Here is a 25,954-nt window from a genome sequence, read left to right as displayed (position 1 = left end):
CACAACTATCCTGAACTGTCCAGTCTCAGACAATGTTATTTTTCTAGGCTCTTAAAAATAGTACTGGTTCCAATGATCATATAGATTTAAGATATCCCACCCTCCAAAAGCAGATCCCCCTAAGGTTCACGGCTAAAGTATGAATTCTTAAAAGTACCAAGTTAAATAATGGCCAAGCTTTAAACATTTTTTCTCAATGACTTAAATGGTTCTCTTGCGATGTGATTGGACATAAGTCTTATAAAAATTATAAAAATATCATTTATTGGCCATTTACTTAAAATTACAATGACACTATATTGTTCAACATCCATCTCCTTATTTTTCCAGCTACCCATTTTTTGTTTGTTTGTTTTGTAAGAGGATAATTTTCCATTGATTTTTAGGGAGAGTGGCAGAGAGAGGGAAAGATAGAAACATCGATGTGAGAGAAACACATTGATTGGTTGCCTCCTGCATGCTCCCCGGCCAGGGCCTGGGCCTGGGCCAAGGAGGAGCCTGCAACCATGGAATTGAACCCAGGACCCTTTGGTCTGCAGGTTGACACTCTATCCACTGATCCAAACTGGCTAGGGCCAGCTACCCATTTTTACAGATAGGACACGGATCAGGATAATTAAGTGATTAGACTAAAGCTGGGTGGGGAACCTTTTTTCTGCCAAGGGCTATTTAGATATTTATAACATCATTCGTGAGCCATGCAAAATTATTAACTTAAAAATTAGCCTGCATGGCCAGACCAAATGATTTATCAGGCCTTATACACCCCGTGGGCCAGACGTTCCCCACTCCTGGTCTGAAGTCATAGAAGTCACCAGCAATGGAGAAGAAATTAATGCTTGACTCTCCTCTTTGTTATTCTTTCTGCTTTTCCACAGAAGCTCCCAGCAACTCAATAAAAAAATATGGCAGCACTAAAAAGATTTACCAAATATTGGCAGTTATCCCCAGCAACTCAATAAAAAATATGGCAGCACTAAGATTTACCAAATACTGGCAGTTATCAATTTCATAATTTCTTTATGAAATGACTACAAGAACTCAAGAACATTAAAATTCTATTTTGTATCTTTTATTTTATTTTATTTTTTTTACAGAGAGGAAGAGAGAGGGATAGAGAGTTAGAAACATCGATGAGAGAGAAACATCGATCAGCTGCCTCTTGCACACTCCCTACTGGGGATGTGCCCGCAACCAAGGTATGTGCCCTTGACTGGAATTGAACCTGGGACCCTTGAGTCCGCAGGCCGAGGCTCCATCCACTGAGCCAAACCGGTTTCGGCTCTATTTTGATATAGATACTATTTTCCTAATTATAAGAAAAAAATGTGCATTCTCCTCTTTTATTTTGAACTAACTGTTGATTTGCTCTACTCCAAGTATTTTTTTTAGAGTAGAACACAGGGTACCATATGTTCATATGCCTTGCTCAGCATTAGAGCCACTTACTCAAATATTCTGCTTCCTCTTTCTTCCATCTCAACTTGCCAGTTGGGCCACCAGTGACTACTGGCCTCTACAGGTGGTCAATTACAGGTAGCAACATTCATAGCTTTTCCTAGCATAAATAACTAACCAAAACAGAAGCACATACAAAGAGTGATATCTTGGGAAAGATGAAGACTATGAAATCCCTGCCCACTACTAATAAGTAATCTAAGACAATATTTCAATAATAACCAGTCAAAAATTTCCCTGCAACTTTCTATATGCTAATTAACATACTTCAGTGTCTAATTATTTTCCTTTAGTCACCCCTTGATGCCCTCTCAAGATGCCACTATCGTTACAACATTATCTGCAGGAAGCTAAATTGCTTCTGCCCAAAATAAGTCTATGGTGCCATTGAATTAGCTGAAAAGATTTCTGTTAACCATTCACCCAACAAACCACCTACCACACAGCAAATGTTATTCTCTGGGCTGTTAATCACATACAGTTTTACTTCTCTCCATGCAGAGCATCACAATAGATGTTCTTTAACATTTACCACACATGGAGATTTCTCATACCTTTTCAACTATGGTGTCCATCACATCAAGAAAATAAAAGGTGCTGCATAATCAGGGTGAAGTAAAATTTGCATTTACTCTTAAACTAGATATCCCCCAAAAAAGAGCTAAAATATTGAAATCAAAATGAATGGAACTACAGAAGGGTGAACTCTCAATAATTTTCAGTGTACCATGTGTGTGAAAAAAAGGGTAAAGAGACAATATCACTCCAACTCAGACAAAGACCCAAACACATCTTTTTAAAAAATCTAGCTTCCTTGGCAAATTTAAAAATAGTAAATGCTTCTCTAATAAATAGATTTAGCAGTGTTAACACCAACTAAAATATCAAGCAAAAGACAGAAACTGTTAAAATGACTAATGGCCACAGTATGACTTGGAAATAAGTTCTCTATTTTTTTCAGAAACATCAGTGGTTCTCAACCAGGGCTGATTTTTGCCTCCAAAACACATTTTTTTTTTTTTTTTTGGTTGTCAAAACTGAGATGAGGCACCTGGTATGTAGAGGCTAGGGATGCTGCTACACTGCACCCACCAGTCTCCCCAATGAAGAATTACTATCCCCACATGTCATCTGCAGAAGGTTGAGAAACTCTGAAAATGTAATCCACAAGAAATATATTTTTCTTTTTTCTTTATGTTACTTTATTATTATTTGGGGGGGGGGGGTAAGTGTTGTTGGAGTAGAAAATCCATTCTTAGCAGTACTAAAAATACTATAAAACAATAAAAAGGCTACTTTGGAGGATTATTCCAAAAGAATAAAATTGATTTAGAGAAAGTAGTCTTTATAAAGCAGAATCATAAAAAAAAACACACTTCATAGTGTTCTAAACAGGAATTGCTGTGGTTTCACAAAGTGAAATTTTTAATTTTTTTTTCCTTTTCAAAGAACTAAGCCCAGTGAGGATACAAGTTTGAAACCAGAATCCTGAACAATTACTGCATTCTCCAACAGTCAATTAATCTAGCCATTATAAATGCAGCTTATAAAATATATATAGATATATAAACACAAGAAAAGGGCAAACCCTCCAGAAACTGAGAAAACGAACACTTTTAATTCATGCCTTCTGCTCAGTCTATAAGAATTTGACTTTTAAAGCTCATCAAAAGCAGTTTCTGAGAATCAGAGGTTAAAAAAAAAGCAACAGGGAATGTGAAAGTCAGGAAAGTATTTGTCAGATTAGTGTCAGAAACCTTTGTGAGGATGATGCCTTTATCCTCTGCAATGCGTATCCCTACAGCAGTTCACTTGGCTTCAGAATTACGGCCACTGAAGGTAATTTGGTACATTTTTTACTGTTTTTGCACATCACCATTGTCAACTCTTGACTGTGAGCTTATTCTGTGCCGATTACCATGTTAGAGCTACTGCCAATATTGCTGCAATGATTACAATTGTCTTCTTCCTCTCTTAATTACCAAGATTTAAATAACTTTAAAAAATGCTTCTATAAAAAGTCTGGACACTATAAACTCCCAGAAGTGTTAAAATAGTGATGACAATGAAAGCTTAATTTGGGGTACAATTTTTAGGATTTCTCTTTAAAAAAATCATAGCTGCTTCAAGTATGACCCTCAACAAACTGACTCACTCAACCCTATTGATTATTTTTCATATAAATGCTAATTGTCAGGCCCTGGCCAGGTAGTTCAGTTGTTTAGACTATCCTCCCCATATGACAAGGTTGTGGGTTCAATCTCAGGTCAGGGCACATATAAGAATCAACCAATGAATGCATAAATAAGTGGAACAACAAATTGATGTTTCTCTCTCTCTCTCTCTCTCTCTCCCCCCCGTCCTCTCTCTAAAATCAATTTAAAAAATTAAGTAGTAATTGCCAGTTTAAAAGCTGAAAGTAATCAATCCTTAGTGACTATGCTTCTGACGGATAAATATCATTTCTCAAAATTATAGTCAAGAATATTAGTGAGGGATTTCAAAAAAGTAACTTCAAATGCATTGCTTTATTAATTGAAAAATTCCTTCAACCTAAAACCCTGGTTAAAAGATTTGTTTTTTTGCTATTCTTTTAAATTGCTCTGGACTTCATCAATAGGCCCAGCTGTTAAATTCAGGAGCAATGACATCAAATCCCTGAGCAAACAACTGATCTAAGTGAGACCCTTTCTCTGGAGTCATCAGAGATAGTTGGCAAAAAGAGGGACATACCAAATGCCCTTTCAAAATTCCATTAACAAGCTGGACAGAAACAAAATCAATCAATCAATATATATACACATATATATTTATTATATATATACATATATAAAACAAAATATATATATATATATATATGAATTATAACTCCACCCATCAGTGGACTCTGCTTAGTTAAAAAATAAAATTTCCAACAACTGTGAAAAACAGTGAGATAGTGTTACACATTTCTTAAGATGAGAAATAATCCTCACTAATCAACTGCAAAGTGGGGAAAAACTGGTTCCATTACCCAGCGATTATCAGGTACCTGATAAACCTTTTAAGTAGACAGACTCTAAGAACCAAGTGTCATTGTAAATAAGACTGTAGAACCATAAGTGCTTTTACTTCCCTGAGTTAGCTTAGGCAATTTTAAGATGGTCAGTTTTTAAGTTAAACATGTACTTTTGAACCATACCCCCTCTTTCAAGGTAATTTTTCTTAGATCCCAGAAAGCTGAACCTTACCTACAGTGCTGCCAGATTGATGTCTCTAAATACCTCAATTCTGTCTTATTTTTCCAAAACCAAATGACTTTTTATTTTGTGTTAGCACTCTTGAATTAAGGCATGATTTGAGGTGAACATGCACACAGGTAACACTCTGTCCTTTACAGCATGTACAAATCTCAATAAAAAGTGACAACGTAGCAAAATCTTGGGTCCAAGATCATTAATAAAATTCAAAATTTTGACTAACAGTCTCATAGTATTTTTATCTTTCTCTTTTCAATATACTGCCCACCCTCTTTCTTTTTAACATGAATCCTTAAATGTTTTTAATATATTTTAACTTCACATTTCAAGACCAACTGTGGGCTATAATTTATATATTACTCCTTAAGATAGAAACCACACTCACAGAACAGTTTTCCATTAATCTCATTCAAAAAAATAAAATTCAAGTATAATCTCAATTTAAACTGAATGACAAACATTTTATTCATGGAAAACAATCAGCATCCTTTTAAAGTTATAGAAATGGACCCCTCCCCCCCCCCAAACAACTTTAGGAATGCCAAAACTAACCCTAACTTTTTTGGGGGGGAAATCCATCATAAGGTTAAAATTCCCAGTGTCTTCCAGCTACAAATAAATGCTCACTTAAAAAATTATTTTCCATCCAAGTGAACAGTCCTGAAAAACCTACAAAATATAAACCAGCTTTATGTTCTCTTTCCCTCTACCCTAAGACTTCAATTTCCACCTTTTATGGAAAGGAAATAAACAACTAGCTTCCTGTTCAATCACTAGCTTACAGCCCGTCTTTTACACATCACAGAACACAACCCGCCTCCTCCTTTACTTCTCTCAAATGTCTCTTATCTTAATTTAAACTTGTTGAAATATGAGACCGTTTTACCACACTAATGCTTTCCTATGAAATTTATCTTACTCAACATTGAGAATTCAAGAAACATCAGGATGTCCATACATTATTTCTTACTTCTCAAAACATTTAAGTTATTTACCTCGTGAAGACTTAGCACCCATGAATGTGAACATTTGATTTGCCAAAAGTTTAAAATATGGAAATGTATAGGAAACGGTTTAATCTTCTGTTCTTACTATTGTACACAGCCAGAAAAAGGGTCTCCCACATCACTCCCCTTTCTATTCCAATTACATGAAAATGTAAAACAGCTATCAATAAAAAAGGATTACCTTCATTTAAAACAACAACAACTAAATATTACTTTAACCCTATACTTTCCTTTAGATAAACTAAATTAGACAGATTCTTTTGTGCTTGGATGAACAACAGGAAAGCAAAGCCTCCAGGCCTTTGGGGAGGAACCTTGTCCCTGAAGCAGGCTCTGATGTGCTTGGGAGATAAGGCTCCACAGTGACACTTAAGGAAAGGCCTGTTCACATTTGAATTTCTGCATTCCTCAAGAACAATTCGTGGCAATAGCTAACTTTGCAGAAGAGCTACATGAAAGCTTTGGCCAATGAATGAGGGTCATCTGCTCTTTATCACAAGGGTAAACCTCATCCTGGCCAGTTTCTAACCTTTTAACCCTGTGAATTCCTAATTTACACATGAATAATGGAATTCTTGCCTAGAGTGCAACTTTCAGCTTCTAGTTCCTAAGTTTAGAAACCAAGACTTGATTGCCTGCGTGTTAAAAATCTAAAACTTGCCCAGATTAAAGTTTTAGATTTCCAGGTGCTGTATTATTACACCTCTGAACCAATGCTTGCTGACAAAAATCTTTGACCAGAAAATAAAAGAACATACTTGCACCCTGCTGCTATCAATAACTAGGAGAGAACTAGCTTAAAACACACACACACACACAAATCCAGAATGTCCACTTAATGCCTATTCTCTTCCTGTTTAATATGTATTATAGCTTTACCCTGAACACAGGATAAAGTCATTGGGCACTGGCTTCTTAGATATCAGAACTATTTGGTGAGTTCAGAATCTCTAAGAAACCTCATATTTCTAAAGAAAAATCTAAACCCACTATGCATTTCTTATTTTAAATCTATAATACTAAATGCAATTTCTTAGCAAAATACCTTCTCAGAGTTAAATAAAATGTACGCATATGAAAAGAGGGGGTCCTTATAACTGACTAAGTTGATACTTAATAGCAAAGCAATGTTCTAAGTAGTTCCATTAGAAAGTTTTTGGTATTTACAAGAGGAAAACCACTTCACAGGAACCTTCAAAATGATTCACAAGTAATTAAATATTTAGTATAAATTTTTTAAAGATACCAAAAAAGCCAATACTAACACGTGTTTTGCTGTTACTAACATTTATTACACTGTTCAGACTATGAAGTCTGAAAGCTCTGTGTGCTTCCGTCGTATTTCTGGGTACCCTTGAATTCTGTCAGGCTTCCAAGGAGGTCCTGGAAATACGTTGTGGTCATGACAAATGCCTCATCTTCCCAAGGCCCACCCACCTACCCATCTGGCCCTTCTCCTCTCCGGCAAGGCAATACCAGTTACAGTTTCTGGGTTTGAAAACACATGATTTCCCAAACCCAGTAAGAAAGAAAAATTACAACTCTCTAAAACAATTCTACATTATACACAGGTTAAATGAAGAGAACATAATAGAAAAAGCATACTCTCCTGAAAACAGTACTTCACAGAAAAACCATTACTCAGCAACAACAAAAATAATTACTGGCCAATGATTACAGCAAAAAAAAAAAAAAAAAAAAAAAAGTTTATCAGAAATTCTCTCAGGTTTATGCTATTCTTGGGGGGAGAGGACTAGAATTGGAAACTTCTCTATTTTCTGGCATATTTCAATATAAAAACATCTTTGCTTGCAATTTATTTTCTATAATTATTGTATAAATAAAATAAACTGCTAAATGAATCTGATATAAATATGGCCACAGACAGTTACAATAAAATCACCTAGGAAACCCCTGCCAATAGCTTCCGAAATTTCAACTGTGTAGACTTTGAAGAAACTGTTTCCTAAAGGTTATGCCTTGATGTCAAGAGCTCCCTCTTCTTACTGTTCATCATTTAAATGATCAGTTTGAAACTATAGTGCAGCATCTATTTTTTTTTTTTTGTGGATCAACAAAAGCATGTAAGTAGGATGCCTGTACAACTTTTTAAAAGATACAGTTGTGTGGTGTTTTTTTTTGTTTTTTTTTTTAAGATTTAAATGTCTATTATAGTGCTGTGCTGCAGTGTTTGATCACCTGGAGAGGTGGAAAGCCTCAGTGGGAACACGCAGTACCCTATCTTAGACCTATCTTTCCAACTACAGTCATCAGGGCAACCTCCAAGCAATGGATCTCCTGGACAGATGGTTGATCTGATGGGGTTGTTAATACAAAGGAAATCATTAGACAGCAAACTTTATGACAACTGGAAAAAGGTGAGCAGATCTGGTTTAAGTCCATTAGGCATAATATGGAAATGGCCTTAATCTCTTTCTCTCTCAGCAGGAAAAGACTAGGAATACTTCAAAGGCTTGAGAGTTACTGACCAATGCCCTCGCTTACAATTAAAAGCAACATGGGTGATCTTAAAGCGAGCGGTCAGAGCAATGGAAGGTTGAGCTGTAAGAAAGATTTAGCACTCCAGGGCCATTTGCAAAGCAGAAAGGTTTGCTAGTAATTTTAAAAATTCAATTATTCTTTTACAAAAGATTCGATTTTTAGAACAACTGTTGTTGTGTTGGCCAAACTTTTACTCTCAACTCTCCTCATAGTGAAACACTTAAATTTACATAAAGCCACCTCTACAGGTTTTCATGTTCTAAACCTAATTTAACTTTTGTACTCACTCAGTTGAATTTACATTTTCCCCCCCCAGATTTTTCTGCATGCCTTTTGTTGGCATCAACTAATATCTCCAGGAAAATTCCTAATGTTTGTATGACCTTGGGATTAGCATATAAATGATTTGAGAAATTATCAGAATATAACAATGAAAAATGTAAAACAATCAAGAACTTAAAACACTTACTTGATAAGGTCAGATGAGCTTTTTGACTAAGAATGGCTCCATATTTGTTCATTGCCAAGCACTGATAAAATCCTTCATCCGACTGCTCTCCTCGCTTGCCTTCCACCTCACTGATGTATAAAGAGCCGTTAGACAGGACCTGGATCCGTTTATTTTCAGACACTTTTGCTCCATTTTTCAACCATGTGACCTTAATAGGAATTTCTCCATGAGCCTGGCAATCTAACATGACTGGGTCCTTTCTTGTGACAGTTACATCCTGTGGTTCGTTTACAAAAAACAGTTCGCTAAAGCACCACATTCCTAGAATGAAAAGGGGGAAAGGTATATCCAGAATTATAGGTATAACATCATTTCTTAACACACAATTGTAAAACACATATTCTGGGTGTAATAAGACAAAGCTTAACAAACCATATTAGTTAACTCACAAGCATCTTAATATACCATCTAAGTTTCAGCAAACCTTTTCAACAAATCAGAAATATCACCTTTTACAACATCTACACTAAAAGCACGGGGAAGATTTCCATCACGTCTATGCCTTGTAAGAATTCTGTTCTCAAGTTTCTTGCTAGAGTTTCAAAATCATCAGGAGAACTCCCGAGCACAAGCTGTTTGCTACTTTTACAAGCTTGTCAAAAAGATCTTGAACAGAGTAAGTCGTAAAAGTCTAATTTTACAAGAAATCATTAGCAAAACTCCAACTCTGTGAACAAGCGAGTTTATTTCCTTGTCCCTTGAAGTGTTTTTGGAGCCCCGGCACCTACTCCTTTGAGAAGAGCGTTTATCTTTTTGTGACAAATTACAAGTTTGCATTTTTACATCTTGCCCTTGTACACCAAGGACTCTGTCTCCTCTCCTGGAAAGCGACCCATTTACTTAATGTCTCCAGAGTCAGGTAGATATTGAAAGGACAGACAGTTGACTTTGAAAAGTTGGTAACTCTTGCTGCTTGTACTCAGTGGGTGATCGGATTAGGAAACTTTTTTTTTTCTTTCTTTTTTTTTTGGGAACTGCCAACTGTTGGGAAAAAATGCGTGACTAATGGGTCCTTACTGTCTAATAGGGATAAGAGATTGCTTAATCAACCAGTGCACTTTTTATCAGAGCAGAGGGAAGGTTTTATCCTAGGTATACAGATTGCCCTCTCTCCCCTCCAGGATCCTACGACCACCTAATTCCTCGTCACCTCTGGCAGCCAGTGCAAAGGCTCAAGTCTTGCATATTGACTGCCCCCCCCCCACCCCCCGCGTACAACGTTAGGGGGTCTGGAGGGAACGTTTCATCTTCCTTGTGATTGTTTTTAATCCTTGAGTGCAAATCTCCGGGATCGGTCTCTGTCCCTGAGCCAGGCAGGCCCTCGGCCGCCTCGCCCGCCGCTCTGGCTCCCACCCCCAGGCTGACAAGGGCTCCTGCACGCCCGGGGCGCGGCGAGCGGCCCTCACGGCCCCGCGCGGGGGAGGACCGCTCCGGAAGGCGCCCATTGTGTTTCCGAGTCAAATCTCACTTTGATCCTTTTCTCATGCTAACAGGAACGAACTCCTCCAGGAAAAAAAAAGAAAAAAAAAAAGTCCGGGGTTTGTAACCTGCCGATAAATAAAACAACCCGTTCGCCTGGACACGTCTCCCACCCCAACCACCACATCCACTTTGCACGTTTTCTCTCTTTTGGAGGATAACCCACACAGACACAAAAGAAAAATTCGTTCACCCAAGTTGGCGCACGGCGAACCCGGAGTTTGGAGGGCTCTTCAGTCGCGTACACCCCTCAGGCCCTGCCCCCAAATACCTGGCCGCGAGAAATAAATCCTATTTAGATGCCTTCCCGCTCAGGTTCGGGTCCCCGTATCCCCCTCAGGGACTCAAATCCGCCACGCTCCTCCGAACCCTCTTCTTTTTCCAATTGCACCCCTCCCGTCCCCCGCCCCTCGCTCCATCCGGATGCTGCAAAGTGGGGGCACTCGGGGTGCTGACCTGGGCGCTGAGTTGACCTTTTCTCTCCCCCCCCCCACCCCCCACCCAAAAAAACGTGGGGTTGTCCCCACTGCAAAGCCGGATAGCCTCGCGGACCCCCGGCGCCCCCTGCGTGGTGAGTCGGCCACTGAGGAAACAATATAAATAAAGCCACGTGCGGCCGCGGCGGCCCCGGCCGGCGGGCGGGGGCGGGCGGGCGGGCGGCGCGAGGGCCGGGCTGGCTGCAGCGGCGAGGACGCAGCCGGAGCGCGGACAATGGCGCGAGGAGGAAGGGGCGCGAGTGGACAGTGGGCGCCCCGCGCTGCAGCCCGCGCGCAGGGGGAGCGCCGTGGGAGGAGCGTGCGCTGGGAGAGGCTCCCGCAGCCCTGCCCGCGCCCCCCGGCCACTCGCGCCTCCGGCAACCGCTCGCGACCGGCTGCAGGGAAGAGACACGGGGACCGGGGGTCAGCGCCGCCGCGGAGGACCCCGCCGCCCCCTCCCCGCTCCCCCTCTCCCCCAGCCCACTCGCGCCCCACAGGCGCGGAAGCGCAGAGGAAAGCGCGCCCACCTGGAACTGAGCCGAGGAGCAGCAGGAGCGCGCGGAGCAGCAGCATCCCCGGCGGCCGCGGCCGGGCGAGGGGTCGCAGAGAAGGCGCCATTCAGCGGGGCTGCGCGGGCATGCTCCCCGCCGCCCCGCAGCCGTCGTCCGCCCCCGGCCCCCGCCTCCGCAGCTCCCCGCGCCGCGGCTGGACGCGTGCAGCCTGGGCTTCCCGCTCGGGCACCGGCGTGGCGTGGCGCGGCGCGGCCCGCCCGGGTCTCGGTCTGTGGTCGCAGCGAGGCCGGCGCACGGACACCCGCTCGCAGGAGGCGGGGGACCCGAAGAGTCCGGCCTGGGGGCGGAGTGAGGCGGCGGCTGGGGGGGCGGGGGCGCGGAGTGGACAGCACCGCCGCTGCCGGCCCGCGGACTACTTTCTACATCTGGCCCCTGGTCTGGGCACCGCCAAGTCGGCGCGGCCGGCGGAGGGAGACGCTGGGAGGTGGAGGGGGGGGCGGGTGGCGGTGGCGACAGGGTCGCGGCCCCGGGGAGGGGGGCGGGCCGCGCCGGACAATGCACCTGGGGGTCAAGCCCCGGCTGAGGGTCTCCGGCCCGCGTCCCCGCCCCCTCGGCCTCCCCGCCACCGGGGAGGACTGAGCCACAAAGGCCGAGCCTCCTGGCCGGCCTGCCCCCGGGGCCCCTCTCCCGCCGGCTTGTTTAGGATTCGGGGGAGGAGGAGGCGGGGTGGGGGAGGGATGGTGTTGAGAGACGGGGAAAGGCCGGAGACTTCTCCCCTGATGGCCCCTGCCCATCCCCCTGCTTCTCTCACACGCTGGGGCCCTGTGGAGGGAAACTGGCCATTTCCCACTTCACAGATTTGTCCGCGGGGCTGCAGGCATCCCCGGGTGACGAGCCCCGCGTTTGGGGACAGGTCTGACCCCCCCCCCTTGCCCCCAGCAGATGCAGCACTGATGAGCAGCATCTCCGACGAGCCCCGGAATGAACGATTACCTTTTGGGGAGATGTTTTAGTCTCCCTCAAGTTAAGTCCTGTGAGTCGTGAGAACTGGGCACACAAAAGGCCCTGTCCTAAGAATTGAAGATCCTTAGACGCTCTGCGCTAGGTCTGGGCAACTAGGCTTTGTTAGACTGACCACCTGGTTAGAAGGTAAAACTGACTGGGAAAGACATCAGTGTTGTGAATTTGTTCACATCTCTTAAAATTAGGCATAACAAGAGTCTGAAGAGGTACGTTTTACAGAGGTGATCAAATGGCTACACGTGGATCATTCATAGCGTTGCAAGTGGATTAGCAAATGGCACATGAATCTACTAGTAAATCGATGGCACATGATGAGGGTACAGGCTAAAAGCTCACCTTAATGAAAAGTGCTGGCAGAAAGCTAGCTTTTTGTCACGAAGACAAAATCCTCCTCATGAGAAAATGTGGGGGGTTCTAAAAGTGATAGAACATCTGCTGGGCGGGCAGCACTACCCTCGCTGGAAGCTTCCTATAAAAAAGGATCAGTCTTCTAAACGATTTCTACTTGACTGCATGGAAGACAGTAAAATCTTGGCTATATTGCCTCCAAAATCTTAAAATTTACATGAATTTGAACTATTTTTAAGCATCAGAATAAAGGTTCTCTAGAAGTAATAAAATGAAACCTTTACAAGGATGTTTTAAATATCTGATAAGTCAAATTTACACAAAATTATATTCATGGGTGCCACTAAACTAGATTTTTAAAAATTGTATGACATTCTTCTCCCTCTTGACTCCCCCTTCTCCCTGTTCCCTTTCAATCGACCCAAATGCTCATATTTTCTGGATCAGTATTGCTAGTAAGATGCTCTTATGCTCTCTTTCTTGAATAAATAAGAAGAATAAAGGCTGGAGGAGGGGAGGGATAAGCTAAACGCAAGGGAAGAACTTTTTTTTTAACCTGCCACTTTGTCTTTTCTTTAACATTTCAATTAATCATAGGAGACTTTGATTCTAATACAATGGCTTTGGACCTTGAGTTGCACTGGGGAAGAACATAGCATAGCATCTAACACGAAATAAAATAATATATGTGACATATATAATGTAATGTGATTTAACAAACTTTTCTGATATATTTACTGTCCCATGTTGGGCAGCAAAAACCTTACTCTGATGATGTAATTATACAATTTGTAGTATACCCAAGATCACTCATTAGTAAATGGTAACAGGGACATAGAATCTCACATCTTCTGATTTGTTTTTTGCTTTTGCTTTTTTTTACTGTGATCTTTCTGTTCTTTAAATTTAAATAATTTAATTTAAACTCTCTTTTTTTTTCTTTCTTTCCTTCTTTTCTTTTTTTCTAAACACCTATTCCTGTTAGCTTCAGAATTTATGGCATACTTCTTTAAATAACACAGTACGTGTCTTCTCAGACAATTACATTTTCTTTCATGTACGATGCTTGTCTTATCTGATGTACTAGCTGCATATGCCACTTCGGCTTGTTTCCCAGTCCTCGAATGCCCACCGATTCCAGCACAGTTCCTGCGTATAGTGAGGTAACCACACTGCGGTGGTTAAGTGCATGGATTTTGGTGTCTGTCAGACTACAGTTCAAATTTCAGTGTGACATAGACAAGTTATTATGCTCTCAAAAGTTATCAATTTAATGGGTATAAGTATAATACCAATAGCTGCTGTGACATAATATAATGCTTGGAAAGTACCTGGTGCAAGCTCTATAGTTGCCATCATTATTTAGTAAGTAAATACCCCAATAGTGACAAATCTTTATCCTTTCAGCGTTGGCTTAATTTTTAAATATTCAAGTTTTTAAGAGTCAGTTCTGATTGGTGACTATGCTGATGACTTCTTTGCATAGTCCCTAAACTAGTCCTGGCAGGGGTAGAAGTGCCTAGGTCAGTGATGGGCAACCTTTTGAGCTTGGTGTATCAAACTTCGCCAAAAAACAGCATAACTCGGGTAGTGTGTCACTTTGAGGAAAAAACTAACTCCAAGACTCTAGTCGCAAATGTTTCATCCTCAGGAGCAGCAAATGTTTCATCCTCGGCATGCGGTCGCGTGTCATCAGAAATGGCTACGCGTGTCAGTGCTGACACCCGTGTCATAGGTTCGCCATCACTGGCCTAGGTGTTTAAACTCTCAAACTTGCCCCCTCGAAGGATAAATCTCATTGAGATAAACAACCACCTAAACTCTATTTTGCTTTTATATTCTAGAACAAGGACAATTATTTTCAGGCTGAAAAGAGGAGAACCTATATACCTTTTTAAAAGAACTGAAATCTGAGGGAAGGTTGGAAAAAAAAAAAAAGGAATTGGGTTCTGTTAAATAAATTCACATCTCCTTGGCACAACTTTGGGGGGAAAAGTCACATAATTTTACCCATCAAATTATGAAGCTTTATGATCTCTGAACATTATCTGGTTCTACGAATTGAGAAAACGCAGCATAAGTCTGGAGTTGTTTAATTTTTCATTTAACAAATATTTATTGAAATCCTACTATGTTGCTTAGAAGGCCAGGCCCTGGATAAGGATCACATGTATGATCGTCACGTAATTCCAGAAAGCACTCACTGATGAGCTTTCAGAATGTTGCCACCAGAAACATTCCGAAAAGGTTTAATTTAAAAAGGGGCGGTAATTTTTCATGGGTTGTAAAAGGATGCAGCTGCTATGAAAAACAGTATGGAGATTCCTCAAAAAATTAAAAATAGGACTACAGTCTCACTTCTGGGAAAATATCCAAAATAATTTAAAAGTAGTACCTTGAAGAGGTACTTGCACATCTATGTTGATTGCAACCTTATTCATAATAGCCAAACAGTGGAAACAACCTAAATGTTCATCAACAGATGAATGGGTAAGAAAATGAAATATTATTTAGCCCTAAAAGATAATGAAGTCCTGTTGTATGCTAGCTACAACATGAATGATTTTTGAGGACCTTATGTTGTGAAATAAGTCGGTCACAAAAAGACAAGTAATGCATGATTCCACTAACATAAGGTATCTAAAGTAATCAAACTCATAGAAACAGCAAGTATAATGGTGGTTGCCCAAGAGCTAGAAGGAGCAGGAAACCGGGAGTTGTGGTTCAAGGGTATGGCGTTTCAATTATGCAAGATGAAAAGAGTTCCACATGGAACAGACTGACATATCTCAGAACGGGGGTAGAGATGGGAAGAGATTAACCAAAGAACTTATATACATACTAGAGGCCCAATGCATGAAATTCGTGCAAGGGCCTTGGCCCCGGCCTCTGCCCACCATGGCCGGGGGCCTCTGCTGCCTCTGCCGCAGCCCCTGCCCACTGCAGCTTTGTCCGGAAGGAAGGACGTCCGGAAGGACATCTGGTCTAATTAGCATATTATGCTTTTATTATTATAGACTAGAGGCCCGGTGCACAAAATTCATGCACGGGGGGGGGGGGGCCAGGGGGTGGTCCCCTTAGCCCAGCCTGCACCCTCTCCAATCTGGGACCCATCGGGGGATGTCCAACTGCCAGTTTAGGCCCGATCCTGGGGACTGGGCCTAAACCAGCAGTCAGACATCCCTCTCACAATCCAGGACCACTGGTTCCTAACTGCTCACCTGCCTGACTGCCTGGTCGCCCCCAACTGCCCCCCGCCAGCCTGGTCGCCCCTCACTGCCCCCCTCTGCCATCCTGGTCGCTCCTAACTGCCCCCCACCCCCGCCGACCTGGTCGCCCCACACAGCCTGCTGTTCAGTCATTTGGTTGTCCCTCACTAACCCCCCTGCCAACCTGGTTGCCCCACACAGCCCTCTGTTCAGTTGTTTGGTCGTCCCTCACTAACCCCCCGCTGGCCTGGTCACCCCACACAGCCCTCTGTTCAGTTGTTTGGTTGTTCCTCACTAACCCCCCTGCCAACCTGGTCGCCCCACACAGCCCTCTGTTCAGTCATTTGGTCATCCCTCACTAACCCCCCTGCTGGCCTGGTCACCCCACACAGCCCTCTGTTCAGTTGTTTGGTTGTCCCTCACTAACCCCCCTGCCAACCTGGTCGCCCCATGCAGCCTGTTTGGTCAACCATTCGGTTGTTTTGGTTGTGATGGTCGCTTATGCTTTTATATATATAGATATGCATAGCCAATGGACACAGATAATAGTGTGGTGAAGGCAGGAGCTGGGAGGAGGGGAGCCAAGGGAGGGGAGGAAATTGAGAGACATCTGTAATACTGTCAGCAATATTTTTAAAAAGAAAAAAGTTTTACAGATCTGTTGTACAATAATATGGATATGGTTAACAATACTGTAATATATACTTAAGATTGTTAAGGGTAAATTTATATTATGTGTTGTTTTACCACAGTTTTTAAAAAGTGGATTGTAAATCCATAGGAAAAGCAGTGATGGTAATAACAAGGCAGAAACCCATGTTTGCTAAGAATATGTAGATCAGTGCTTGCTTCAGTAGCACATATACTAAAATTGGAATGATACAGAGATTAGCATGGCCCTTGTGCAAGGATGACATGCAAATTCGTGAAGTGTTTCATATTTTTGCCCGGGTTGCAGGCTTAATCCCTGGTGTGAGGCGTGCAGGAGGCAGCCGATCAATGATTCTCTCTCCCTCTCCCTTTCTCTCTGAAATCAATAAAAATATATATATTTTTTTTACAAAAAAGAACTGAAGTGTCTCGGGTTCAATTCTGGTCTAGGACACATACCTGGGTTGCAGGTTCCCTGGCCTGGTTGGGGCATGTGTGGGAGGCAACCAATTGATGTAGCTCTCTCATCTCAATGTTTCTCTCTCTGTTTTCTCTCCTCTTCCCCCCTCCCTTCCACTCTCTCTAACATCACTGGGAAAAAATATCCTCCAGTGAGGATTAACAACAAAAATTAGACCACCCACATCTCATGATATTCTTATGAAGAAATATTGGTTGGATGTTAAAGGGATTATGCAAGATAACATTTGATTGAAGCATCTCCTCACCCTCACTCCTATGTTGTCAAGTTTCTCTCTGAAATCTTTTGAAATCTGTTCTTCACTAAATTTCTCCTGTTACTACCCATGTTCCTGTTCTTAGTACCTCTCACCTGAGCCATTGCATTAGAATAGGCTCTCAACACACTTCCCCCAAATCTTGCAATCTTTCTACCTCCGATTCATTTTTATTGTTACTATAAGGTTAATTTGTCTGTGATCAAGTTTTTCTTTTGATCAAAAACTTTCACTGCCCCCTCATTTACCTATAAAATGCCAAAGTATTAATTAAACAACTAAACTCCATAAGTCTAATGGCTCCCTAATCTGACCCCAATCTACAATTACAAATGTATAGTCAATTTTTTTCTATATATATTCAACACTCAGGCCAAAGTAAACCATCCATGGTGATAGCTGAACAGCACTTGCATTGCTCTAACTCTGAGCCTTTTGCAGGAGATTTTCTCTAATCCTAGACTACATTCCTTGCCCTTCACCCTCACACTGTAATTGAGAGCCTTCCTAATATCTATATTTTCAGGGGCAGTAGAGATGTTACTTTGTCTGAATCCTTACAATATTTTTTTCAATAAATGTTAGTTATTTTATTTTATTATTGATTAAGGTGTTATATATGTGTCCATATCCCCCCAATATCCCCCATCTCCCCAACTCATGCCCTCACCCCCTGTTGTCTGTGTCCATTGGTTAGGCTTATATGCATGCATACAAGTCCTTTGGTGAAACCTTACAATATTTTTGTGGTACATAACTTATGCATATTTTTTAAATATATCTTTATTGATTTCAGAGAGGAAGGGAGAGGGAGAGATAGAAACATCAATGATGAGAGAGATCATTGATTCACTGCCTCCTGCATAGCCCCACTGGGGATCGAAACCCAGGCATGTGCCCTTGACCAGAATCGAACTTGGGACCCTTCAGTCCACTGGTCGACACTCTATCCACTGAGCCAAACTAGCTAGGGCGACTTATGCATATTTTATCACGAGCATTTTGAGGACATGAATCACATCTGATTCATCTTTGTGTGCCTCACAGTAAAGACATTGCCTTGCAATGAAGAGGAACTGAATAGATATTTGTTGGCTGAAGAAATAATGAAGTACTATACTGAAATACTGATTAGATAGATGGAAAGCAACTGAGAGAAAGTTCTCTGGTAAAATAGTGCAAAATCCTATACTTGGAGTTAATCTTGTCTATTCTACATTTATTATCACTGGCTTAAGTTAAAATTACAGAAGACATATTTATCTGAATTTTTATGTAACACAATGTGTAACTAATATGTGATATGATAGAATGTGAATTTTTCCCACTCCGGGTAGTTGTTTATGAAGATGTGTACTAAGAAAAGAGCTCCTGGGGACTCTTCAAGTGAAGATTGTTACTAGTACACAATTTCCAAGAGAAAATAAGAGCATCAAGAAACAGGAGCCAGAAGTAACTCTTCCAGTACCAGAACTGAAGGGGTCATTCTGGAGCAGGAAAGGGGAGATGATCAAGGATGTGTAGGAGAAGTGAGCAAAGGACATTTAGAACAGAGGCCAAGAGCACTGGGCATCCCTTTGGATATACGCCAGCAATGGGAAGAGTCCTAAAGGAACTGCTGAGGAATGACATGTCCACTCATTCAACAAAGTACTGAGCATTCAGCGTGTCCCAGGCACTATTGCAGATACAGTTATAAGAAAATTATGTAGTCACTGAATATTGTGGTAAAGTCTGCAAATGTTCAGGATAATTTGAGAACCGAGTTTCAGGAGCAATTTACATTCCTACAGTGGGATGAAAGGGAAAGGAAAGGATTATGCTCTGAGACATATGGAGAGTCTCAGCTTTTACCCTGCTTGCAAACTAACAAGTTACTAGTAGACAACACAAAACTCCTGTGCCAGCGATGAAGGACAGTTTATTACTCGTGGCAATGCAATAAGCAGAGTACCAGCAATTTTTCATCAGTTCCCTATGCCTCAAATCCCACAGGGCAACACAGTGAGGGCCAAATGTCAACTGCACATACTGTGGGCTGTGTTACGGGGAAGGAACCCAAAGCTTAAGGAGCCTAAATCTTTTATAATGGGTAGTAAGTATGCCTGACTTTTGCTCCAGAGGGAAACACTATCTCTATATTCCATGGCTATTCACTATACAAACATCCTTGAAGAGATAGTCCAGGGCAAAGTGCAGCTGGTTCCTCTCTTGCAAGGTGTACAGAAATGCGAGAGAACCATAAAGAACTGTCTCCCAACACGTGCTTCACAGTGGAGCTGTTATCTGTGGTGAAGTTGTGGGTGAGTGGAAGCTGCCTAGTTGGACTGGATTTGGGTTAGCTTTCCAGAGAGAATGGCATGACTATGGCATTAAGTATGAAAGGTCAAGGTATACTCAGGAAACTACAGGTGGGTCAGTATAGCTAGAGTACAGGCTACATTGAAGAGTGGAGGGAAAAGAGGGACAAAGCCATGTCAAAAGAGGCCTCGTGCCATGCCTAGGAGCTTGAACTTTTCCTGGGGGGCCATGATTTCCCAAAGGCTGCCTTTTAGATGGGTTGCATGTGGTACACTCTTTGCTATGTGCCCTATTCCAGATATTTTAGCAATTTATTATTTTTTAAATTAGGGCAGGAAAGGGGAGATGTTTGTTAAAAGTATTACAGGGGTCCCATTTGTTTGTTTGTTTGTTTTTTACCATTGACCCCCTCCATCCCGCACCCGCCCCTCCCAGGCCTTCACCACTCTATTGTCTGTGCCCATGGGCTATGCATATATGATTATAAGTTCCCTGTTAATCACTCTCCCATCAACCCCCCCACTCCCGCCTTCCCCCTGAAATTCGTCAGCATTTTAAACTCATTCCGTTCTCACAACTAGATAAGTTATCCTTGTTTTACAGGTGGGTTGAGGCTCAGAGAGGCTAAGGAGCTTAGTCTGGTTCACATAGCAGATATATGACAAAAGCATGATTCTCCCCCAAGTCTACTTAATCAGAGTTCTTGTTCTTAGAACTCACAGTGTCCCATGAAAAGTAGAAGAGAGAGAGGAGTGTTAGCTGGAGGTGAAAAAATAGAACTACTGACAGATTCTAACAAGATAATTTTTACTAGCCAACAGTTGTTTTTATATTTCTTAAGCTCTGAAATGCCACTAGTTACTTGGTCTTGCTGGCATACTTTCCATTCTCCTATCACCGTCTACCTTTTTTTTTTTTCTTTCTGCTATGCAAACCACAGACAACTGGTACAGCTGGGCTGTGTGATGGGTGAGAAACAGCTCCCTCATTTTTCAAATGGCATGGAATTTAACTGAGATAAACTCAAGCTCCTGCCAGTTGTTATTGGTTTGGTTGTTTGTTTTGTTAATTGAATTGCATTTGATGGACAGGAGTTAGGGTTGGGGATGTGGAATCCTTGCCCTAGCTGGTTTGGCTCAGTGGATAGAGCATCGGCCTGCAGACTGAAGGGTCCCGGGTTTGATTCCTAGTCAGGGCACATGCCCAGGTTGTGGGCTCCATCCCCAGTAGGGGCCGTGCAGGAGGCAGCCAATAAATGATTCTCTCTCATCATTGATGTTTCTATCTCTCTTTCCCTTTCCTTCCTCTCTGAAATAAATTAAAAACATACATATTTTTTAAAGGAATACTGAATTAACTGCATTTTTTGAGAAAAAGACCTATAGATGTTGATCACTGAGCCAACAATGTATGTGGTTGCAATCATGCTAATGCAGACCTATCCTGTGTTCATAGATGTGTATTGTCCAGGACAAGGAAGGTTCAATCTCACTATATGCCACTTGGGTCTTATACCAGGTCTAGCATATTATATTCATCTCTGAATTCCACATTTTAAGAGGCAAGGTCTAGAATGCATGCAGGTGTAGAATGCATGCAGAGAATAACCAAGAGGGTAAAATGTTTGGAAGACAGAATAATAATATCAGCAACAGCAATAGCTAATCCATTGTACAAAGAGGACACAGGCTTGGCAAGGTTAAGAAACTTTCTCAGGGTCAGTAAATGATAATGCAGAATTCAAATTTGGGCTTGTCTGCTTTATTGCTTCATGTGTATTTGTTTCCTTAACCACAGTAAGAGTGGCTTTATCATTGAATTCATATCTGCCTTTGATTGTGTTCAAAGTTTATATAGACAGGGATTTAATATCAACTGAACTTTTATTGCAGGGATTCTACTGCAATGCAACCAAGAAATAACAAGCAAAATACATACATTCCTAAAAACATGGCAATGGGAAGCATAAATATAACTTCTCCCATCTGAAGGTTAGTGATTCCCTCCTCTTCAGCAATGGAATTATTTTCACATAAGTCTTCTATTTCTTGCTCTGCTTGATATAATTTAAGGATATATATATATATATATATATATATATATATATATATATATATATAAAATGGAAAATTTGCGGATGTGGAAGAGAAGGGTAGGGAAAATCTGTACAGTAAGATCAATAAGAAGAGGTGAAAAAAATGGTTAGACCAAAGAAGTATAATTTATAGAATAAATTTACAACATTACTACGGGATTTAGAAATTCCCATCTTTCAACCTGTCCTGCTGCAGATCTCCTGGCCACTGAAGAGATACTCACGCTCTGTTAGGTAGATGAGAAAAGAGGAAAGTGGCGGTGGGGGAGGGAACGCCATGTACTGAGATATTGTCCCCAACACTTTCATGCTTCATTAGAGACACTCCAGGGGTTTAAAGGGACTTCAGCACTCCACATCTAGACACACCCATGCTAAGCCTTTATTTAGTACATTCATAAATCTTTTATGACTGTCCTCAAATAGTGCACCATGCCTCAACACCTTTGCATCGCACCTAGCAAAGTGCTTTGCACACAGTGGACCAGGGGGTCCCCAAATTTTCGAAGGGAGGAAGAAACTGCTTTTCACTTTGTCTCCTGATGAATGAAGTGGTGCTGACAGTCTATAAGTCCATGGTGGGTATGTGTGTGGTGTGGCTGATGTGGAAGTAGGAACAGGAAGGGAGGTCACAATTAGAGACCTCTGAATTGTATCCACCCCACCCCCAACGCACCTGGCCAGGGTTTCAAGCCTCAAGCTCCAAGGAACACCAAGCTCTTCACTCCCTACCATGGGAAATATTGACAACACACATAGAGATAATAGCAACCTCTAGCCCATAATTTACTGAGTTAGGTTTTATGAACCAATCATTTTCTTGATAAGCTCATCAAAGACCTCTATAAGTTGGTAAGTGTTTAATGTCTCATTGAAAATGCATTTTACATCAGCGGGAAATTTCAAGTTGGTCATTATATATTGGTTTGCTATTACTCCTGTTTCTATCTATAGCAAATAGTATCACTAGTGGTAGTTAGTAATTGCTGTTTACTCTCTGCTGGGTGGCTATATATCCACATGGTTCACCATTTCTATCTAAGAGTTTATAAAGCTGTAGATTCTTAATACTGAGGCATATGTATTTCTCTAGTTTGTAGATTGTATGGCTATCATTGGCAAGGGATATATACATGTGAAGGTGATTAGGGTTAATAGGTAGTTTTAATAATTATAATTATGGACATAGAATTTTTTCAAGTTTGTATAACATTTTCAAAGATATTTTTGATCACTGCTAGGTGTTTTCTAGATCTCTTGGCTACAAGAGTTAGAGGAAAGAAAGGTAAACAAATTTTGGGACATATATAGCCATACAAATAGATTATAATTCCTTTGTTCTGGCTAGTATTTTTCAGAAATTTATTCTGGTAATTCAAATTTTTCATTAAAATACCTAAGACTCCTGACTTAACAGGTTAGTAGTTGCCCAATATTTATTTTAAAATACTGTCGACCGAGAAATACTCTTTTTTAAAAGTATGGGTTTTTAAAATGATTTTTAGAGAGAGAGGAAGGGAGAGGGATAGAGAAATAGAAACATTGATGAGAAAGGAACATCATCGGTCAGCTGCCTCCTGCATGCACCTGCAGGAATTGGACCCGAACCAGCAACCTCCTGGTTTCTGGGTGGACACTCAACCACTGAGCCACATCGGCCAGAAGATAAATTCTCATTTTATAACATAGAGCAACTTTCTTATGTAACATTTTTACTGGTAATTTAAGAACTGTGAACAAACATTGAGTAGTTTGATATGTTTTCATTTTGTGAGATAAAAATGTATGGCTATATATTTTGGAAGTGGTAGTTATGACAAAAATTAATCCTTAATTACAAGGTGGGGCAAAAGTAGGTCTACAGTTCTATGTGACACACCAAGTTTATTCTTTTTTTTTTTTTTAATCCTCACCTGAGGATATTTTTATTGATTTTTTTTTGGAGAGAGGGGAAGGACGGGAGAGAGAGAGAAGAGAGAGAGAGAAGCATTGATGTGAGAGAGAAACCTCAATTAGTTGCCTCCTGTATGTGCCCCAACAGGAGATTGAACCCACAACCTAGGTATGTGCCCTGACCAGGAATCAAACCCACAACCTTTTCGTGTATGGGGCGATGCTCCAACTAACTTAGCCACACCAGTCAGCTCCCGAGTTTATTCTTGTATTACTATTTATTAATCATTTTCCATATTCACAGCTGTAAACCTACTTTTGTCCCCCACCCCATGTATGTTTTAAGATTTAGAAGAGATTTTAACTTTAAAGCTTGATCCTAAAGTTTCCCATAGGTTTGATGTCCACTAAGCACAGTACCATGTATCCCAGGCGAATCCCATTTATCACTGAATGGCGGCAGCTAATGAGGAATGGTACCCTGGGTACTTGCTTTCAGTTCAAAGCTCTTGCACTAGTGAAGACACGATAATTTCTTCAAAGACTCCCCAGCACCCCCTCCACAGCCTTTAAGAGGGCAAGGAATCCTATTCTGATTCCATAGAGGTTGTTCTGCATTGTCATCTTAAGGCAGAGAAGGAGGGAGGAGCTGCCTCCTCTTCTTCTTCCTCTTCTTCCACATCCACTTCAGACATCTTACTTAGCCCAGTGCGGTGCTGACTAAAACCTCACTGTGCGTTTTCTAAGGCTGACCTGTTTTCTGATAGGGTGGAGGGAAGCAGAGGGACAGCAAGGACGAAGGGAGGTGAGTGAGGTCTTCTCTGGCCTCCCCAGGCTAAGAGAGCACCTAATTCTCTCCCATGGTCATTCTCTGCCCCCTTACCCAGCACAGCATCATTGCATGTATTTATTTGTAATCTATTTCCTCTCTCTCCTACTAGGAAACTTCACCTGGTTTAGAGCAAGCTGAAGACTTTCTGGCATAAAATGAACACTCAATATCTATTCAATGAAGGAATTCATGCGTTTTGTAGGCATCATCATTTCCTCTGTTGGTAGTTTAATAATAATTTCAAGAGAACATTCCCGAAATGTTAGTTATTTGAAATAGACTTCTCCTCTGACTTGAAATTCTAACATGTCAATATAAAATACTCTTGTTGAGGAATTTCTTTCAGGTGGCTATCTTAGTCCGTATTTGGCTTACTCAGTCAAACACGTACTGTCTACCCAGGCACTCTGCTGGATGCTGACAAAATCAAGATGAAATGACACAGCCCCGACCCTCATAAACCTCCCAACATAACTATGGAGACAGACGTATAAACAAATGCTGATAAGGTTCTGTGATCTGTGCTGTAAGAGTGGTATGTACACAGTGTTGGGGGACTAGGCTGGGTAGGAATGTGTTTAAGTGGTGGAGAGGACAATTCAAGACAGGATAAAATCTAAAATATTACTTTAAATGTTATTAAAGTAACATTTACTTTATAAAGAGTAAAGTTATGATGAAAATGAGCATTTCTGTGCACACCCCACCCCTCTCCTGACCAGAGCCTCCCTTCTCCCCACCCCCTCCAGGCTGGCCTGGCCACTCCATCAGCCTTCTGCAGAGCTGGTCCTGGGAATTCCCTTCCTGCTAGCCAGGGCTGGAGCCACATTTCCTGAATTCCAGGTCTTCTTTTTTCTTGCTAATTCCTTTACTTGGGTAAAGCATGTCCTGTGTAGTGGATCTCCAAGAAAGGATATTTGGAAGGTATTATTTGAGTCCTTGACTATCTGGAAATGCCTTTGTTCCACTCTCATGCTTGATTGATAAAGTGTGTTAAGATAGAAATTCTTGATTAAAGATCATTGTCTTTCACTGTCTTTGAGTATCATTTTGCCTTGGGGAGTCCCAAACACATTCTTTGAATTCGATTTGTTTTTTTTCTCTCTGGAAGTTTTTGGAATTAACTCGTTATTCAAGGTGTTCTAGAATTTTATCATCATGTGTTTTGGTGTGGGTTATTTTTCATTCATCATTCCAACAACCAGTGGGCTCAGAATTTCTGAGTTGTAAAGTACCTGAGAGTAACAATTTTACTGACTTCAATCAGCTTGCAAGGTTGTCTGATCATGACTTCAGAAAAATCAGAGAGAAAATTGTATTTTGAATAGTCATTTTCAGTTGTTTGTCTGACTTATCCCAACTTAAAATTTTTGTAATGTGAGAGATAGTTCAAAAGCAGTGTCTAGGATGGCCAGTATAGCTCAGTGGTTGAGCATTGACCTAGGAACCAGGAGATCCCGGTCTAGGCACATGCCAGGGTTGCAGGCTTGTGCCCAATGGGGGGCGTGCAGGAGGCAGCTGATCAATGATTCTCTCTCATCATTGATGTTTCTATCTCTCTCCTTCTCCCTTCCTCTCTGAAATCAATAAAAATATATTTTGAAAAAACATAAAACAAAATCAGTGTTCTTTTCTAAGAAGTAAAACAAATACCATATAACAATGCCTTTCATTTATATAA

General features: G+C 41.4%; 1 protein-coding gene and 1 non-coding gene across 2 annotated transcripts in view; one reads left to right on the top strand and one right to left on the bottom strand.

The window, feature by feature from the left end:
• The window catches only part of PRTG (protogenin), a 129,133-nt gene extending 117,843 nt beyond the window's left edge, over positions 1–11,290 (bottom strand). Inside the window, exons 1-2 of the mRNA XM_028147798.2 lie at positions 11,200–11,290; positions 8,676–8,978 (exon numbers count right to left, since the gene is read on the bottom strand). Coding sequence (XP_028003599.2) covers positions 8,676–8,978; positions 11,200–11,290 — 394 coding nt within the window. The remainder of the gene's footprint in view (positions 1–8,675; positions 8,979–11,199) is intronic.
• A 5,315-nt stretch (positions 11,291–16,605) lies between these two features.
• LOC114232049 (U6 spliceosomal RNA) lies at positions 16,606–16,709 on the top strand. The gene has a single exon (XR_003618101.2). It is a non-coding gene; the product is annotated as a U6 spliceosomal RNA (small nuclear RNA).
• Positions 16,710–25,954: the final 9,245 nt, after the last annotated feature.

This window comes from Eptesicus fuscus, chromosome 5 (assembly GCF_027574615.1).
Source record: "Eptesicus fuscus isolate TK198812 chromosome 5, DD_ASM_mEF_20220401, whole genome shotgun sequence".
In the NCBI taxonomy this organism is placed as follows: domain Eukaryota; kingdom Metazoa; phylum Chordata; class Mammalia; order Chiroptera; family Vespertilionidae; genus Eptesicus; species Eptesicus fuscus.
The sequence above is the reverse complement of the archived record's forward strand: the minus strand, read 5'-3'. Positions and strand labels throughout refer to the sequence as shown.